Source organism: Motacilla alba, chromosome 12 (assembly GCF_015832195.1).
Source record: "Motacilla alba alba isolate MOTALB_02 chromosome 12, Motacilla_alba_V1.0_pri, whole genome shotgun sequence".
NCBI lineage: Eukaryota > Metazoa > Chordata > Aves > Passeriformes > Motacillidae > Motacilla > Motacilla alba.
The window spans coordinates 3,148,661-3,168,186 of NC_052027.1; the positions used below are offsets into that span (position 1 = coordinate 3,148,661).

The 19,526-nt window shown below is 44.7% G+C and overlaps 1 protein-coding gene across 1 annotated transcript in view; it reads left to right on the forward strand.

Moving 5' to 3' along the window:
• The window catches only part of LOC119706026 (contactin-3-like), a 100,643-nt gene that overhangs the window by 71,981 nt on the left and 9,136 nt on the right, over positions 1-19,526 (forward strand). The window contains exons 7-16 of the mRNA XM_038149099.1: positions 231-367; positions 2,360-2,489; positions 3,585-3,735; positions 11,525-11,652; positions 12,970-13,145; positions 15,053-15,170; positions 16,283-16,441; positions 17,105-17,254; positions 18,089-18,159; positions 19,021-19,255. Coding sequence (XP_038005027.1) covers positions 231-367; positions 2,360-2,489; positions 3,585-3,735; positions 11,525-11,652; positions 12,970-13,145; positions 15,053-15,170; positions 16,283-16,441; positions 17,105-17,254; positions 18,089-18,159; positions 19,021-19,255 — 1,455 coding nt within the window. The remainder of the gene's footprint in view (positions 1-230; positions 368-2,359; positions 2,490-3,584; positions 3,736-11,524; positions 11,653-12,969; positions 13,146-15,052; positions 15,171-16,282; positions 16,442-17,104; positions 17,255-18,088; positions 18,160-19,020; positions 19,256-19,526) is intronic.

The window sequence follows — 19,526 nt, forward strand, 5'->3', positions numbered from 1 at the left end:
CAGCTTCAGTGATCTGTACTCTCACTTTTCTTCTGGTTTAGTGCTCATAATAAAAATGTACAAGAGGAATAATAAGTGATTTATTTGATCAGGGGGCTTGGAGCAAAACCAGTGGGAAGCTCTGTTGGTAGAGATGAGTGTGTGCAGAAAATGGATGAATTCTGTGCCCATTAACCCCTTGACTGAGATCTGGAGCAGTAACTTGTGAGGGTGTGTGTGTTTCGCTGCAGCAAAGCCTCACTGGGTGCAGACCATAGAGGATGTGGAAGTTGCTGTGGAGGACACCTTGTACTGGGACTGCAGAGCCACTGGGAAGCCCAAACCATCCTACAGGTGGCTGAAGAATGGAGAGCAGCTGGCAATAGAGGTAACATTCTGTCGGGAAGAAGTGGTGCTGTGTAAAGTTAACAATATCCATGCAAATAGGAGAACCCAGACTTTCCTGGTGTTAGTCAAGAGAAGTTTTGATATTAGGTTTGTGTTTTTTTGAGAGCATCCTGATGAAGCCTCAAGAGCAGCAAAGAGAAATTATGTTGCACAGAAATATTCCAGCTAAAAGCAGGTTCAAAACCAATAGAACCCCAGAAAGAAACAAGTGAGGAATGACTGGAGAAGGAAGTTTAATAACGTTGTAAATAAAGAACTATAAATAAGGGATGGAGAGCTTGAATTATTTTACTGTATTTGCAGCTGGCATTTCATTAAAGGTAGTAAGAAAATATTTTCCAATTTCTTGACAAAACTCCTGAAGATTCAAGGGTTTACCCCTGCTTGTTGCAAAGAATGGAATACAAACAGCAACATAGCATAGATACTTGTTTTAATGCGGTTGCCACAATAAATTAATTGAAAGTAATGCATTTGGTAACAGGGAAGAGAGGTTGAACTTAGAAGGAGGAAGGTCAGAAATGCTGAACAGGATCTGATACCCCTTATTTATTGGTTTCAAGTCTCACTGCTTCATTGGAAAGCAGCCCCTTTCAGGTTATCAGGAATATGAACTCCAGGCACTTCTGCCCTTGGCCAGTGCCTTGTGCTCAGCACTGGCTTCTGGGGGAGAAAGGGCCTGCTCAGGTGAATTCCCTGGATGGTTCTGAAAAATGAGCAGAGCACTGGAAAGCACTTCTGACATCCCTGCTGGCTAAAAGGAGTGCTGGTGTTGTGTGGACAGCTTAAATGAGGGAGCACAAAATCTCCTCTGGGTGATTTGAGAGCGTTGTTGCTGTGTCATACCGAGTCACTGAGGCTCTTTTCACCTCATTGGAACCATTCAGTCTCCTGTTTCTCCAGCTTGGAGTGTTGCTGTCCAGCCTTTTGGCTGTGGCTTCCCTTGGAGAGAGTGAGGGAGCTCTTGGGGACGCAGCACTGGCAGGCACCAGAGGAGTTCTGTGTGTGCAGTGATCAGGTGTCCTCTGCACCTTGACTGATCCCTGGTGCTGGGTCTCCCTCACAAACACGTTCCACTCAGCTCTCCCCTTCTCCATGAGCAAATCCTCCCTGGGAGCAGCAGCTTGGGATGCTACAGAGGAGGCCAAGACATGGGCACTCAGCTTTTTCCCCTTGGGATTGTTGTCTGTCTGTCTGTCTGTCTGAGCCCCTCGCACTCAGGAGCTGTCAGGGAAGGAGCTGAGCTGTCCTGGAGTCACCCTGGGCTTGGGCCAGATCCAAAAGCAGCCCTTAGAAAACACTTCTGGCAGGCAGTTTGGGGTTTTGTGCATTCCTGTGTCTCTGGTGTCCCCCAAAGGCTGTTCCCCAAAGCTGCTGCTCCCTTGGTTTTGTCTTTCTCCCTGGTTCCTTTTGTCACCAGTCCTGCCACTCAGATCAGTCCCTTCCTGCTGTGATTGAGCTTTCCAAAACGAGCAAGGTGAGGAGTCCCAGATACTTAAGTAGCTGTGCTGGCTCCAGGCCCTTCCGTTTGTGTCTTTGGTTAAATGGCTGCTGGAATTTTTTCTACACAGTTTTAGAGAGAGCTCATTAGCAAGTGGCACATGTGAAATCCCTTAAATAGTGTGAAATGCCAGGGCCATCTGCACAGTTTGGATACTCTGCTCTGTCTGAGGGGGCTGGTAGGATTTTGTCCATATTTCTGGAGAAATAAAAGGGCATTTGAGATTGCCAGACCTCAGTACAAGTGGGCAAATTCAAAGAATTACTTCATACACTGCATCAGTCTCCATATCTGATCACCATTGCTGTACCATGCTGCAGTCCTGTCACTTCTTTTAGAACTGTTCTCATGATCAGGCTTTTGCATTTACCCTGTTCATTGTATTTATGCTGTCCTGTTTCTATTCCTTACTTATTTTAAAATTTTCACAGGAAATATATCATCAATAAAGATATTTTTCTTAATATTCAGGGAAGGATCCAAATTGAAAATGGTGCACTTACAATATCAAATCTAAATCTGACAGATTCTGGCAGATACCAGTGCATAGCTGAAAATAAACATGGTGTCATCTCTTCGAGTGCAGAGCTCAGGGTTGTAGGTAAGATGTTCCTTTTTTCACTAAAACACAAACCTCATTATCCCTCTCCACACCCCCTCAGATTGCACCTCAGATTTAACTCACTCAGCTGCTGTCACTGAAATAAAACGTTTTTGTTAACCTGATGTCTTTATCTGCAGAGCTGAGGAGTTGAGTCATCTGCTGCCAGAGGATTTTCAGGCCAATCATTCATTTAAAACAGAACAGGATAAATTATTCACGAGGGGAAGAGCAGGGAGGGGGGGTTGGGGTTAAAACCCCTGTGGAGGTGCTGCTGGCTCCATCAGCTGCTCTCACTCCTCAGGGACACCCTGGGGTTAAAAACCTCTGTGTCAGCCCTTCAGGAGCCAGGGACAGGCAGTGACATCGAGCCACCCCCCAGCCTGCCTGTGCTTGGGTTGGAATGGTCACAGCTGCTTGTTTGAGGGAGCACAGCTGGGGGCTGACACAGCCGTGCCATTTCTCCCTCAGCACAGTCCAAACTAAGCTGTGGCTGTGTTTTGGGGACACAGGTTATTATTCCCTTTGTGGTGTGGATGAGCACACAAGGCTCCTTCAGCCATGCTCTCCTCCAACACTGAATTTCCTTTCCAAGGTCAGTGTTAGCTTGGGAGAGGCCATGAGCCTTCTCAAAATGTCATTCATTAAAAGTTCACTCAGAATGAGCTGCCCTGTCCTTCCCTGCCATCTGACACCCACTGATACATGGAACTGGGAACCTTCCAGTTCCCTGAGGTTCGGCGAGACTCCTGGTGTGGTATTGATTAGATTAATTAGATAAATCTGCTCCCTTCAGCAGAGCATCCACCTGGGCAGGTGCTGAGCATGAAGCTGGGCTCATGGAGCTTTGATGGCTGTGATCTTTGTGCGTGCCTTGTTGGGTGCTCACCTGCACAGCTGAGACCTTTGGTAGCAGGATGAGGTACAGAAAAGGAGGAGAAAATGCCTAATTGCCCAATGGAAGATCTGTCTGAACTAATTAATGGTGTTAATTATGTTTGGAATCTGAGAAGTGCTCGTGTAAGTGCTAACTAGTAGTATCATTAATGCCATTAAAAGTGCTTTTTTTCACTGCTATTGCCCCTTCTGTTTTAGCTTCTGCTCCAGATTTTTCCAAGAGCCCAATGAAGAAACTGATCCAGGTTCAGATAGGCAGCACAGTTGATTTTGAGTGCAAACCCAAAGCTTTCCCTAAGGCCAAATGTACCTGGAAGAAGGGAGGTGAGCGGCTGCAGGAAAACGAAAGGTATCACGTTACACTGGTTTATTTGTTTTAATCTTACAAGAAGCTTTTGTGTGTCCTTTATGCAGTAGTGTCAGCTGTAGATCCAAACACTGTAAAGTCTCTCTGAAGTCTGGCTGGCCTGGGGTTTTTTGCTTGGTTTTTTTTTGTTGTGATGGTTTGAGAGCCCTGAGAGGGCAAGTGTGCTGCTTTTTCCAAGGTCAAGGGTCACATTTTGTTTTCAGTTTAATGTAGAGTCGGGTCTGATTTGGAGAGAACCAGGTACTGATAGAAAACTGAGAATGCAAAGCCTGTGCAAAAGTACTAAAAGGCTTCAACAAAATGCTCTGAAAAATGTTGGCAAAGGGGCAGTTGAGGTGTGTTACAGCCATGGGGATGGTGCAGCTGAGAAAAGAAAGAAAAGTTAATTGGGAGGCCAAGAGTAGCAGGTGAAAACACGAAAAGAAAAGGAAAATGCACTTCCAGGTTCTTTCCGAGCAGCCATGATCCTACCAGGGATAGCAGATGCCATCATTGTTTATGGTTATTTGTGAGGGTTAGGGTGACAGTGGATGTGTTTTGGGATTGTAATTCTCAGGGGAGAGTTTGGGATTCACCCACGCCCCGCGCTATTGATTTCCAGCAACATATAAATGTTTTTTTTCCCAGCAATACCCATTAAAGCATTATTGAATTAGCCATAAACCGAAACTGCACAAGTGTGCTGGTTAAATTGTATTTAAAAAAACCAACAATGCAGGGCTCTCCCACACTGGGCATTGCTGACTTCCCAGCCTTTCTGTTCTGCATGTCAGTGTTTACACAGGCTGGGAGCTCCAGGGAGGGAGCTGGGGCAGCACAGGAGCTCCTTGGAGCAAAGGTGTGAGATGGTTACAGCTGTGATTTGCCATGGGCACAGTCAGTGTGGCACTTGGGGCATTCCAGCTGCTCAGGACAGGCTGTGAACGCTCAGAGGAGCCAGAATTGGTTTTTGGCAGCTCAGGACAGGCTGTGCACTCTCAGAGGAGCCAGAATTGGGTTTTGGCAGCTCAGGACAGGCTGTGCACTCTCAGAGGAGCCAGAATTGGGTTTTGGGAGCTCAGGACTGTTATTATAGGACACGAAATGATGACATGCTTACTGCTGCTCTCAAGGTGAAGAAAAAAGGGAAATTTATTTGCTGACTCCAACATTTATAGTTTTCCAAAAGTGACAGTGGATTGGAGGGTGACAGTGCCACCTCTCCAATGACACTGGACAAACCAACAGTCTATTAAATTTCTCCTCCTCCATAAAAGAATGCAAAACAATAAGTTTTTTATAGAATTGTGGGAGAAGGTTCATTACAAGAATGTAAACATCAGAAAGCTTAGAAAAATCTTAAAAAATCAAAGTGACACAAGACAGGCTGTGCACGCTCAGAGGAGCCAGAATTGGGTTTTGGGAGCTCAGGACAGGCTGTGCACGCTCAGAGGAGCCAGAATTGGGTTTTGGGAGCTCAGGACAGGCTGTGCACGCTCAGAGGAGCCAGAATTGGGTTTTGGCAGCTCAGGACAGGCTGTGCACTCTCAGAGGAGCCAGAATTGGGTTTTGGGAGCTCTCTCTGCCCCAGGTCAGCCTTTCTGCCTGGGTTGGGCACAGGCTGCAGTCCCAGCAGCAGCTCTGGGAGGTCACAGGGTGTGCTGGGAGCAGTGGGGACAGGCTGGCTGTGCCCGTTCCTGTGGTGTCACACTGTGCTTGGCAGGATAATTCAGGGACAGAGAGGGCCCAGAAGGCCAGGCATGACACTGAGGAAAGGGAGCATGAGGGTTTGAAGGAGGATTGCCATGGCACTGTGGTGTGATTTAAGGAGTGTGTCCCTGCTCCTCTAGGACTGGGGGTTGATTTGTACGAAGCTTAGCCTGGCATCAGGAACCTGCTTCTAAATTAGACAAAATTCTTCTGGTCCTACTCCTGTAAAACACCTCGTTGTGCTTTTCTTCTGCAGTTTTTCAACACAGAAGTTGCTCTCAGATAGATAAAACCTGGAGAGAGTTCAGGGGCGACCTTTATTTGTGCCATCATAAGGCTGGAGCTGTCTCCTTGTTCCCAGAAGCTTTGGGCACTGCTATCTTTGCCCTGGCTCTTTGTTCACAGGGGCCTCAAGAGTTTTCCTGTGTTCTGGTGTTAAGTGTTGTCAAATGTGACAATTTGGCAGAAGTTGGGGCATCTGTTGCTGCAGAGCTGGACATGGTGCCACAGCCTCACTGGCTGGCTGCCTGCAGGCAGGCCAGCACAGTCCCTTTCAAAATAGCATTACTTGGTTATTGAATACTTCTAGCCTTCAATTAAACAATACTAATGTATTAAATTAAACAACGACCTCTGAAACTTCTGTGAAACTTGCTGCCTTTCGATGGCTCTCAATCAGTTTTATGTTTGTGACTGCTTTTGTAAAGCGTGTGCAAAGAACACACAGCACCTGATTTTGTCTGTGTAGGGAAATTCCCAGCTTTTGTCCCCGTTCCATTTCCATAAAGAGTAGAATGGTGTCACTTTCATTTGGGGTGATGGTACCAGGCTGAAGAAATCAACACTCAGCTTGCAAAAATGAATGGAATGTGATGCTGCCTGCTTTAGGTTTATGAACATAAATTACAGCTGTTACTTCTGCCAAGTGCAGGTAATTCCAAAATATGACCCAGAGCGTGTATTTTTGACAACACACTGTAAATGGCTTCCAGAGGAAGCACAATAACAAGGCAGTAATCCTGAATTAATCTAAATGAAATAAACTTGCCTTTGGAGAAGAGCAGAGGGAGGTTCTTTGCAGAAAACCCTGGAGTTCATTACTGTCTGCTGTGAATAATTGCAATTCGTGAATTTCATGCAGTTCTACAAATTCCTGCAATTCGGGGAAGGGTTTCAAATTAGCAGCACATTTTTCAGCCCTGAACTCCCATTTCCAGTGGGGAAGTCTGCTGGGGAGGGTTTCCTCTGCTTTGATTGCAGCAAGCAGGAGGAATGAGTTCCTGCCACCAGGGAGGTCCAGCATGGACAACACCTGGGAGAGGTGGGGAGGCAAAAGGAGCTGAATTTTAATTACATTTGCCACAGCATGGCTAGAATTGACATGTCTTAAGAAAATCCCTGTTTGAATAATAAAGATAAAGCACAAATACGTGAATTTTTTGTCGTCAGAGAACTTGGGTTTCACTGAGGTTCTGACCACAATGCTTTGGTCAGAACCTGACCAAAAGCCTGAGAGAGTTTCATTTTGATGGCACTGTTGCTCGTGTTCTTAATTTATTTTTAAATGCCGCTGCTGTTTCCGTATGTGGAAGATGTGGATAATGACTCAGTAAATTTTAATTAAATGAGCTGAATATAGTGTGTCTTGTGGAGGGGAGAAAATATAATTCAAAATGGATTCATGAGCTCTGGGCTGAGAAATTGCTCAGCATTGAAGAAAGCAATCTTGTTTCTTGTTAATTTTGCAAAGTATGTGATTTTTTTTTTTCTAGAGTATCTTTAATAAAGAGAGCTAAACATTAAAGAGCAGTGGAGTGCAGAGAGCAGTGAAAGCATAGGATAACATGCAGAAGGAAAGACAGAAAATGGGAATTAAATTTATCAGGTGCCTGAGACACCTCCACCTCTGGATGGATGAATTTCTGTTGTCTTTTTATCCTCCAGAAAAGGAGGATTAGATGTTTAACCAAGGTTAAATGCTCCTGATGCTGGTTTAACTCACTAAAACCAGAATAAATACTAAAATAGCTGTTGTCCAGACATAACCCCTTCCAAGATTTCCTTCATGTTTTGTGTATGTACATGGCTTTTAATTTTCAGTTTGTGCTTGACAGTCACTGCCTGTGGGCTGTAGTGGGTCTGAACTCCTGGCTCAAATACCTGACTGGAAGAGAGTTAAAAACCAGGATTTTGTGAAAATGCAGAGCATCATTTAAAAATAATTCACCTTCAAACAAACTCACCTTATTCCTAGATATTTCTACATTTACCAAGAGTTGAAAAAGATGAGAAGATGCTGCAAAAACTTCACTGAAAAACTTCCCAGTGGAATTCCCTTAGGAAAACTCCAGTTTTAGCAGCTTTCAGTGTGGCCAAGTGATGGCAAATTAAAGGAGGAAATAAATAGTTCCTGATAAAAGAATTGCACTATACTTAGAAGTATTAGTTAATGGTTTTAGCTTCCTGGCAATTTGAATTCAGTATTTTTATTCATTTTGTGTTACAGTTTGAAATGCTGCGATGTGAAAAGTAATACATTTACTTACCAGTACTCGCAGAGGATTTTATTTTGCTGACTTGCCTGTTAATTAATCTGCTTTAATTTAGTTGGAGTTTGATTGATACATTAAAAGACAGTTTTGACCCACTTTGCCACTGTGCCTTTGCACTGAGGTGTTACGAACAGGAAAGGAACGTGTTTGTGTTTATTACCATATCAGGAAGGATCTAAAATACTTGTTGTTTTTTTTTTCTGAATAATCTGAGAAATGAAACAGGCAGTGATTCCTGGGTTGGAAGGTGTTTGATAGTTCAGAAATAAAGAATTGCCTTGGGAGGGTGAACAGTCATCAACAGCTGCATTAATGACACCAGGTTTCAGTGGAGGCACGCTCTGTCTTCTTTCTCTAAATATCAATATATAAAGAGGTCTAATTTTTAAATAAGTGCATAAACAGGTATAATTTCCCTCAAACTGGGAACCCCAAACTCTTGAAGTTGTTTAATCCTTCTCCCCATCCTGCTGACCTCAGTGGCAGGGTGTGGGGGTGAGTTAAGGGGGTTCCATTTGTAGAGGAAAAGAATCTCCCCAAACATCCATTTCCCCCAGTTCTGCTCAGGAATTAGTGAGAGATGATGAGTTTGTCAGTGATGCTGGGATCTGATGACCAAACAGGTCCTAAATCCATCTCCAGCTGGAATTGAGGTGGGTTTTGGACCATCACTCCCCCCATGGTCCCTTTTGAAGGGCTAAAGGTTCTGTGCCATTTGCCAGGGTACCAGAAGGTTGTGGAAAATGGAATTTCCATGGAAAATTGCTGGCCTTAAGCAAAATGATTTGGGAAAACACCTGTAGCTGGAGGAATGGCAAAGGCTGGATTGTTATTTGTGTGTGTCACAGGTCTGGGTCTCTCCCTGGCAGTGTTCCAGCACCGTGTGTGAATACTGAATGATTCCAGTTAAACTAAAAGCTGTGGGGTTTATATTTATCTATATTATTTTATATTTATATTTGTCTCCTGTTTCAGCAGGAGGGGCAGAGCTGTTTTTGGGGTTGGGGTTTCTGCAGGCTCTGAGCTGCATTTACTGTTTTGTAATTGGAAAAAGTGGAGCATTGCTCTTTTTCTAATTTACCAGTAAAGATTTTATTTCAACTATATTATTTTTCTCTAATTGATTTTTTTTCCCGTGTATTGTTTGCTTTTTGTTTTTAATTCTAGAAAAAAATTATTCTTAATTATATCAGGGTTTTAATAAGCTTTCTGTTTAATTATTTTAGGCAAGCCAGGCTTGCAGGTAGCTCAGAGCACTCTAAAAGTGATTCATTTTAATTAAACAATAGGCATTTTCAGGTTTATTCCCTGATCCTGCTTTTTCTTTTGTTTGATCTTATACTTTGTCAACACTTGGGGTTTCTTTAATTTTGTATTTTTTCTGTTGGAAATTGCATCAAAGCAGATGAAGCCTCAGCTAGAAAGTGCAACAGCACTTGCTTGTAACCATAATTGATGTATTTTAACACCTTCTTTTGATGTCATTCTAATTACCTATAAAATGTATCACTCATGTCTTTAACACATTTAAAATACCTATAAACCATATGGCACGGTTTAATTAATTTTAAATGTTCCATCTAACATGAAGTGCAGCCAAATATGACTGAGGAATTTTCCAAAACAAGTTAATGAACCCCGGGGAAGTCACTGGTGAGGCTCATCCTTCCTTGAAAAAACACCTCAAATGCCACCACATCAGCTGAGGTACCTCAGGATGCTTTGTGCTTATAAATGGATTAAACTGCCTATTTATAGCTCTCTTTCTCACCCCAGTAAAATGCTTTTGTCTGTTGTTCTAACAGGGTGACTTGTTATCTCTTGTAATTTGCATCTGCTAATTTCATTATTGCACCACCTCTGCCCAGAGGAAGCGTGGCTCAGCTGCAGCCCTGAGAGCTGGTACACCCTTTTTAGGGAAATACAAAATGCAATTTGAACTAATTAAGAGAAAAGCATTTAAAAATTGTGTATATTTATGTGTTGCAATTCCAAAAACGCGTGTTTTCCTTGTACAGAGCAGTGCAGCTGTGGCAGAGTGCAGACTGCTGCTTTCAGAGGGTGGAAACAGGCTTTGAGGATGAGGAGGATTTGCTGCTGAGGGAGTAGGGTGGTGAAATTCCAGAGCCCTGGAGTTCTCCCACTGCTGGGATTTGCATTTAGGGAATGTGGGTTTGGGTCAGAGGAGTTAAGTGTGCAGGATGAGATCCCTGAACCCTTGCATGAAGAAATGTCCCCCAAAATCCAGTCTGAGCCTCCCTGGCCATTCCTTGTCACTTGTCACCTGGGAGGAGAGACTGAGCCACCCCTCACTGTGGAGAGCTGATCCCAGCACAGCAGAATTTAGCCAAGAACTCAGCTGGGACGAGTGGAGGGGATCTGCTGCCATTATTTTACTTTCAGAGTGTTGAAAACAAAAGGAGCAGCTGATGTGTGTGATGAATTCATTCCCTCTGTACTGAATAAAGAGCAGGTGGAAGTGAGCAGAACCCTCCCAGCTCTTCTGAGGGAGGGAAGGTGGCAGTGTCAGGTTTGGTGACATTTGCTGCCTTTTCAGCTGGCACCTCCCCTGAAAGGGAGCAAGACTCAGCGGATGCGGGCAGAGCTTTGCCTGGAGAGCGTTTGTTTGCTGCTCTGTTCATTCTGCAGCTCAGTTTCCAAATTTCCAAACCACCATCCAGCCAGGGGGCTGTGCTCCAGTTTGGTGCCTCTCAGATGGGTTGAAGGGCTGTGAGAGAAAAGCTCTTTTGACTTGGGCATATCAGGAAAATGGGTAATTGTTCAAATTTGTAATACTGTGGACATTTTTATATATATTCAGTTATTCTGCTGCTTGCAGGTTGTCTTAGGGTAGAAGTCCCTGCAGCTGTGGGGAGAACAGATGGGAGGACAAGAAAAAGGGGGAAAAGGAGTCAAATCAGCCTTACCTGTGCATCAGCAGTGCTGGGATGTCACCTCTGCTGTGGGGACATTCCTGCTCCTCTGTCCTTGTCAGTGCTGTGGGTTTTCTTCTCTCCACACCTTCTATAAGCACCTTCCTGCTGTTCCATGCTCTCACTGTGTGGGGTGAAGGGGATTTTCTGTCCTGCAAGTCCTTCCACAAAGGAAGTTCATGAACAAGCCTCTGGAGTTGTCATGGTAATCACAGTTATTTCAAAGTTGCCGTGCAGGATTTCTTGAGGTAAACAACAAAAAGCTGAAAATTATTCCCGTTTCAATTGGTGCAGCTAAAAAAAGATGGAGCTCACTTGGGATTTCTCTCTTTCACACCCACACACCTCTTAAAATATTGGTTCTACTGGTGTCCAGAGTGATATGCCCAAAGTGATATGGGGTTGGGTTCAAGTTTGTTGGGGATGGCCACAACATTTTCAAACCCAGGCTGGTAACTGTCCAGGTTTCAGCTGGCATGGAGCTCATTTTCTTCCTAATTGTTGATGGAGTTTAATATGTCAGAGATAACAGTAAAGCATGAAAGCATGTTGTCTGCAAGTGCTGCAACTTTTCAAAATCTCCTCGTAATTTTTCAGGATCAGTCTGTTAAAGGATGGAGGACTGAGGGTGGCCAACGTGACCAAGGGGGATGCTGGCAGCTACACCTGCCTGGCCACAAACCAGTTTGGAACAGCCAGGGGCTCCACCAGCCTGGTAGTTACAGGTGGGTGAGCTGGAACTGGAATTGCAGCCTCAGGAGCCTGCAGTGCTGTGGTAGAATGTAAAGAGTATGAGAAGTTATTTATTTAATGTATAAAGATAAAAGGAAAGCTGTTACAGCTCTTTCATTAGTGTAAAAGACACTGAGGGATTTTTTTTTTTTTCTGTCTTTGACAAAGATATTTCTCAGATGTGAGGGAGTTCTGAACACTTCCCTCCCTCCTCTCACTTCTCTAAACACTAAATAGTGCAATTATGCTTTTAAGTTCGTGGGGGTTTTTAATTTGTTATGAAAAAAACACGTCAATCAAAAAAAATCTTTGAGGTAATTTTATATTCCAGTCGAAAATCTGTTTTGCCCAAAAGAGGTTTAAATGCTGTTTGCTTATGGAAAAAGATGTGGTGGAAACTCCAGCTGCAGGGGAGCATTCAGGGACTCCACAGGCAGTAGAACACAGTCTTTGAAAAGCAAATTTGATACAGAATTGTTGTTCAGAGGGATCCTTCCTCCAAGTCATCCATTCCTGGCTGCTGGTTGAGATACTGGATGAAAAGAGCCAAGAGTTTGTGAAGTTCATCTGAAAAATGTCTTCTCTCATAATGTTCTTTTTCAAAGATTTTAATATCTAAAAGATTTCCCAAACTCAGAATTATCTAATATCCCACTGCATTGCATCTCCTGTATATCTCATAGGTCCAGACAGAATTATTTTTTTTCAGTGAATTAACAGCTTCATGTTTTCAGCCTGTGCTCCTAAATGATTCATATCCCCTTATATACAAATAATAAAATTATATACAGGGAATTCCTGGAATTAAATTTTATTGCTACAGTATTTACAGTAGCTGAAATTTTTCTCCTTTAATGTGATTCTGGGATAACAAACAGCTGTTCTCAGTGACACTCTTTATGTTCTGTGTGATGTATGGGCCCAAATATCCAGTGTGCTCTTCCTGAAGTGGATTTCCTGCAGTTTCTGGGGTTTATTAGGTTCTTCCCTGACTCCCCCCTCTTCACCTGCCCAGTGGCTGCTGCTGCTTCAAAACCCAGTGGGGTTGCTGAGAGCCTCCCGTGGCAGTTCCTGCCCGTGGATCCAGCTTGGTGCACTGGATTGGCTGCACCCAGCAGGCTCAAATTCACCTTTGAAGCAGCTCCCGCTGGGAAATGCCAGGACACAAAGCTCCAGGCAGCATTCCCAGCCCAGCTGCACCTTCCAAAGTGGCTGTCACTGATCCCACCCAAGGAATGGGGGGATATCAGTGGCAGGCAAAGCTCAGCAGTGCAGAAAAATCCAACAGCCGATGTCTGTGCTCTCTGCAGAGCCAACCAGGATCACCTTGGCACCTTCCAACATGGATGTCACCGTGGGGGAGAGCGTGGTGCTGCCCTGCCAGGTGCAGCACGATCCCCTGCTGGACATCAGCTTCACCTGGTACTTCAACGGGAGCCTCACGGACTTCCAGAGGGACGCCTCGCACTTCGAGAAGGTTGGAGGGGTGAGCTGAAAACCTCTCTTCTCTTCTCTTCTCTTCTCTTCTCTTCTCTTCTCTTCTCTTCTCTTCTCTTCTCTTCTCTTCTCTTCTCTTCTCTTCTCTTCTCTTCTCTTCTCTTCTCTTCTCTTCTCTTCTCTTCTCTTCTCTTCTCTTCTCTTCTCTTCTCTTCTCTTCTCTTCTCTTCTCTTCTCTTCTCTTCTCTTCTCTTCTCTTCTCTTCTCTTCTCTTCTCTTCTCTTCTCTTCTCTTCTCTTCTCTTCTCTTCTCTTCTCTTCTCTTCTCTTCTCTTCTCTTCCCTTCCCTTCCCTTCCCTTCCCTTCCCTTCCCTTCCCTTCCCTTCCCTTCCCTTCCCTTCCCTTCCCTTCCCTTCCCTTCCCTTCCCTTCCCTTCCCTTCCCTTCCCTTCCCTTCCCTTCAAAAAAAGAGCTTTTCCTTCACAGACAAACTGAGTCCCATCTGCTTTTACTGCAACACAGGGGAGCTTCCTGCTGCTCCCCCGAGACTCTTACCAACCCCCCACGAATCCCTGAAATGCAGAGTTAGCATTTTACTCAGGTTTATTTCAAGTAAAACTGTTGTATTTGGAGCCCCCCTCCCCTTTGGTGAGATGGCTCAAGTTGAGTTTGCTGCAGTTTGTGTAGGATGTGATTTGCTTGCGTTCTCTACTGGTGTTGGGCATTCCCTGAATATCCACTTCCAATCAAGGAGATGGATTTTAGATTGCTTTTGACTCAACTTTTAATTTATTGTAAGCAATCAGCACTGAATTGTCCTGCAAACAACTTCCATCTGTGCTTTCACAGAAGACCAGGCACACACATGGAAGGGAATCAGGCAGAATTGGCTTCAGCTTGTGTTGAATAAAGAATTGAGACATTGTAATGCTGAAACAAAGGAAAATAATCAAATGTTTTGAAAGGTCCATGTTTTTTTCCAAGACTAAAATAAACTTCAAAGTCATGGGTTTGCCTTTCTCCCAAACTACTGTTTGCCCATGAATCAGTGGCCAAAGTAGCTGAAAATACCCACAAATTAGGGTTCTGTCCTTGAAGAAAATGCTGCTTGTCCAGAAAAATTATAATTTAAAAATTAAAATCTCACTGAGGCCTTTTTCACCTAGAAAATTCAGCTGGAACTGAGTGAAGGCAGTAATTGAGCTGACACAAAAAGGAGATTTTTTTTTTTTTAAGGGACACTCTCTAGCAAAGGTTTAATATCAAGTTCTCTGTTCAGTGGTGTAGAAAACAAACAGTGCACAAAGAACCCTAACGTGGTAGGAAGTTACACTTTCATTCAGGTTTTATTTCTTTTCCCATGATCCAGGAAATAACCACATGCTGTGATCTGAGAGAGAACAATGGGGGGAAAAGACTAAAGATTAAATACTCAGTGAATAGCAGAGAGTAGAACTTGGGCTTGTAAAATGGGAAATTCAGCCTGGAATGTGCAACCTTGAAATGAAAGTGCTCACAATAACCTGGAGGATGGACTGGATTCAACTTTGTCTTTTACACATTTGAACTCCTTAAAAATCTGTCATGACTTGTCTTACAAGTTCCAGATAAAAACTCCATGAATTCTGTCTAGAAATCAAATTGATAATGGCCACAGGAAAGACATGTTTCTCTTTTTAGGGCTTTGAGCCAAATGGTCACAGGGCACTGAGGTTCCTGGGGATTCCAGGCAGGAGATGCCTTGCCAGTTGGAGCTCATTTCTCCCAAAAAAGGGCCATCACCTCATGTTTCTTTGGAAGATGCTCCCAGACAAGCGTGGAGCTGCTGATGGGCAGGAATTTGCTGTCCTGCCGTGCAGCTTTTGAGCAACCTCACGTTTTTGGGTGGATTTCTTTTCCCTTTTCAAAGAGCATCAAGGGAGGAGTGTTTGCATTAATGAATGCTCTGTGCTCCCCAGAGTGCATCAGGGGATTTGATGATCAGGAACATCCAGCTGAAGCACAGTGGGAAGTACGTGTGCATGGTGAAGACTGAGGTGGACAGCGTGGCCTCTGCTGCCGACCTCATCGTGAGAGGTACGTCCCAGCCCAGCCCAGCATCATGTTTCACACCTTTCCTTAAATTACAGGCTACAGAAATAAGTGATGGTGGAGGTCACAGAACCAGTGCATGGTTTGAATGGGGTGATGAACGGCTGTGAGTTGAATTCATGTCATTCTGACCTGCAGCTAGGGAGAATTACAGCTCAGCTTTTGGGTGAAGCCTGATTTTTCACAGAGAAATGAGGAGCTGGAGGTTGTAATAGTGACTTCACATCCTTTTTCACTGCCAGTCCTTCAGGTCACTGCCAAGAGGAACTCACTGGCAGCTCTGAGGCAGCTGGAGTTGCTGCCTCTGCAGACTGAAGTGCTGGGGACTCCAGAATCCTGCCTGTGAAATGGGCAATTCTGCCAGAGCCCAGGAGAGGTTTTCTCCTAGGGTTTAAAGCCTATAATGCAGAATTATTCCTTTTCATTCCAAGCTGGAGTGCTCACAGTTCAGCCAGAACTGTGCCTTTCTTTGCTGATGTTACAGCTACATTTATTGCAAGGTAAAAGCTTTGATCTAGGAAAGCACATTATGTGATCAGCACTTACTCAATGTATTTTAAAATATTTCAGATATTTTTTCATTGTTAATGCACTGTTACTCATTTCAAACCCCTTTGCTGGTGCAGGTGAGACAAAACCCAGCATTTTGGCCAGGAAATGCCTAGAATGAGGATTTTCCAGAAGGCAGCAGGAAGTTTGTGTGACTGAATTGCTGCTTGGGGTGCTGGTTAGATGTGCTGAAAGATTGTTCCAGTGCCTTGTACAGTAAAGAAGTTGTAGGTAGAAAAGTTCCAGACTACAGAGATGTGTCTGTAGGTTAAAGAGGACATGTAGGACTAAAGGAAAAGACATTGGAAAGACAGAGGGATGTGCTGAACAAAGGTTATGGTAAAAAAACTAAAATCCAGTCATCTGTTCTGCCCTTGAGAGTTGAAATTATCAGAGTTTAGTGAATGTAAAATCATAATTGTGAGTGTTCTGATTCCAGTCTGAATTGTTTTCCTCCTCCCTGAGGAAAGAAGAAATCAGGAATCCACCCTGCTGGAGGTGATTCCCAGGGCTTCCCCAAACTGTGCTGGTTTCCCACTCCATTGCAGGCTCTCCTGGGCCCCCTGAGCACGTGAGGGTGGACGAGATCACGGACACCACTGCCCAGATCTCCTGGCAGGAGGGCACAGACAACCACAGCCCCGTGACCACCTACAGCATCCAGGCCAGGACTCCCTTCTCCGTGGGCTGGCAGAGAGCCACCACAGGTGAGCAGAGTTCCCAGCCCAGGCTCAGTGGGAATGAATGGCTCTGGTATTGTTGGCTGGGGGCTGTGTACAAACCACAAACAGGGCAGGACTGCTGGCAACGAGCCTTGAGCTGGTTTATTTTCCAGCATCAGTCTCATTACATGGCTATGACAATGGGAAGATGCTGTCAGCTCACATCCCAGGTAGCAGACAAAGAACTTAATGTTACAACTCACTTTAAAAGTTGTTTGACCAATCACACAAGGCAAAAGCACATTGACAGTGGTTCCATCCAACCACTATAAGCACAGGTAGCTTTGGTTAAAACAACGCTTGCTTATTTCCAACACAATACCTGCTTGTGAGCCTTAAAACACAATGCACACAGCTCCATTATTAAGCTTGGAACTTCCTAACATCTCTCTAGATAGACTTTTCTCTAGCCTAGGGAGTTATTCTAGCTAAGCATTAATGCACAGACCATTGCTGTATTTGTCCTTACTTTTCTACTTCTTACATCCTTTTTCTGCTGACCAATCTCATGGCACTGCTCAGCTCCAATCACAGCTCTGCTGTCTCTGAGGCCTGCCTTTTGCAGCTTTCCCAAAACCCTCAGATTTTCTGGATTCCCACACTCTGGCACCGTGTTCCTGAGCTCCCTTTTCCCTTTCTCTTCCGCAGTTCCAGATGTGATCGACGGGAAAACCTTCACGAGCACAGTAGTGGATTTAAATCCTTGGGTTGAATATGAATTTCGTGTAGTTGCCAGTAACAAAATAGGAGGTGGAGAGCCTAGTTTGCCCTCAGAAAAAGTAAGAACTGAAGAGGCAGGTTAGTGGGTCCTTCTATTTGTTTTTAATTCAAGAATCTTGAATGTTAACAAAGTAGAGGAGTGTTCATGTCTTTATCTTATTGGCTCTTTGCAAACAAGCTTGGAATTGCCACTGGATATAAAAGGCTGGAACAAGTTTGTTCATTTTTTTCCATTTAGCTGTAGGACAGTTTGTGTTGCATTACTGAACATCACAGAAGCATAACATCTAAATCCATTTAAACTGCATTTACTGTGGCAAAATCTCCCAGTTCAGGCAGTGCTGCAGAGTCTGAAGGTATTAATGGATGGAAAGAGGTTAACTTTGACAGGGATTTTTAATTCCTGCTGTTTGATCAGTGAAACCCTTCCATGTAACAAGCATGTGGCTCAGGAAAACCTATAAATTATAACCCAAATTCACTTGGAATGAGGCTGTTTCCCAGTTTATCTGCATAATCCCTGGAAGTGTTCAAGGATGTGGAATTCTGAGCAACATGGTCCACTGGTCCTGGAGCAAGATTATCTTTGGGGTCTCTTCCAACCCAGGAAGAGTTAACTCTAGAAAAAATGAAGCTTGTCTCCAGTTTTTGGAAGTTCCTAGACACAGCAGCGGTGGTTTATAAATAGAGAAATAATCTGTGAGCTGCTGAGGTTCTCCAGGTGCTCAGAGGAACCCCAGCCTGGCCATGGGAAGGATCATTGTGGGTCAGGACTGGGGCTCTCCAGTGCTGCCCCTCTTACCCCAAACCATTCCCTTTGATGAATGTGGGTTAAACTCAGAGCATGAGGGTGATGTGCTGTGTTCTCCTGTCTCTACTCTGTGCTGACATCTCTGCATTTCCTTCCCGCAGTTCCCGAAATTCCCCCCTCTGAGGTCAGTGGGGGAGGAGGCAGCAGGTCTGAGCTGGTCATAACGTGGGATGTAAGTTTGCTGGGGAGAGGTTCTCTTCACAGAACTTCTTCTTCTTTCTTTTCTTTCTGCTCTCCCTGAATTTCCCTGGCTGCAGCAGCCTCTCCTCCGGGATGTGCACATGCTCTGGGCCCTGTGTGATGTGAGCCCTGAACACTGGCCTTTCTTCTTTAACTCTCACATGTCCCTGGGCTGGATGGAAATCCCCAGGGAATTCAGCTTGGCTGAATGTTCTCAAACAAATGTTGATGCTAAAAAGGAGGCAGGAGGGCAGGGCAAGAGGGCTAAGCCAAATAATTGAGCTTTGCAGTGCAGATTTGCAGTTCTTGCTTTCCCACCATTAAATCTGGATGCACATGCTAACCAATTTCCATTTATATTATGTAGCTCTTTTTTAATGATTTAAGGAACTGTTAATATTCTGTTCCTAGCATAGACTACTCTGTGTGGTTATCTAATCATAATGGCATCAGAAGAAGGTTTCAGCCACTGTATGAAGGTGGTATTGGATTCTCTAACAGCTGACCAAGGAGTCATTCATTTTTTATGAACTGTGGATTGATGAAAGAAAAGCTGTATTTACTGAAGAGCATCTTGAAGCAGAATACCTAGTGAAAACCAGAGATTATACCTGAAAGTTGTTCTCTTACTGAAATGCAAACCTTAAAACAGGTTGTAGAGAGCACATTTTGCTGTTCTGTGCCAGAGCTGATTGGCTGAGGGTTTGATGCTGAGTGCAGTGCCAGCACCTGCATCATGTCCTGACTTTCAGCCTGCCCAGTGGCCTCACAGGTGTTGTTCTGTCCCTGAGGTGTCCTGAGTTTCTCCCTGCCCAGCCTGCCCGGTGGCCTCACAGGTGTTGTTCTGTCCCAGCCCGTCCCTGAGGAGCTGCAGAACGGGGAAGGATTTGGGTACGTGGTGGCCTTCCGCCCCTCGGGCACCACGACGTGGATCCAGACCGTGGTGACCTCCCCTGACACCCCCAGATACGTCTTCAGGAACGAGAGCATCCTGCCCTTCTCGCCCTACGAGGTCAAAGTCGGCGTCTACAACAACAAGGGCGAGGGGCCCTTCAGCGCCGTGGCCACGGTGTTCTCAGCTGAGGAAGGTACAGCCCTGGGCTGCCCCAGACCCTTCCACCAGCTGTTCTTGAGAGGCTGCCTGGGGCAGAGAATGGGCAGAGTTAAAGAATAAAGCAGGGATTTATTAGAGGCCTTCAAAGGATTCACCTTGGGCAGTGCGAGAGCCCAGCTGTGGCTACAGCCAAGATGGATGAGGGTCACGAGTTTAACTTTTATAATTTTGGTCCATTTCCATGTTGGGGTTCATTGTCCAGTTCCAGTCCCACCCTCCCAGGTTGCTCTCTCTCCTCCATCCCC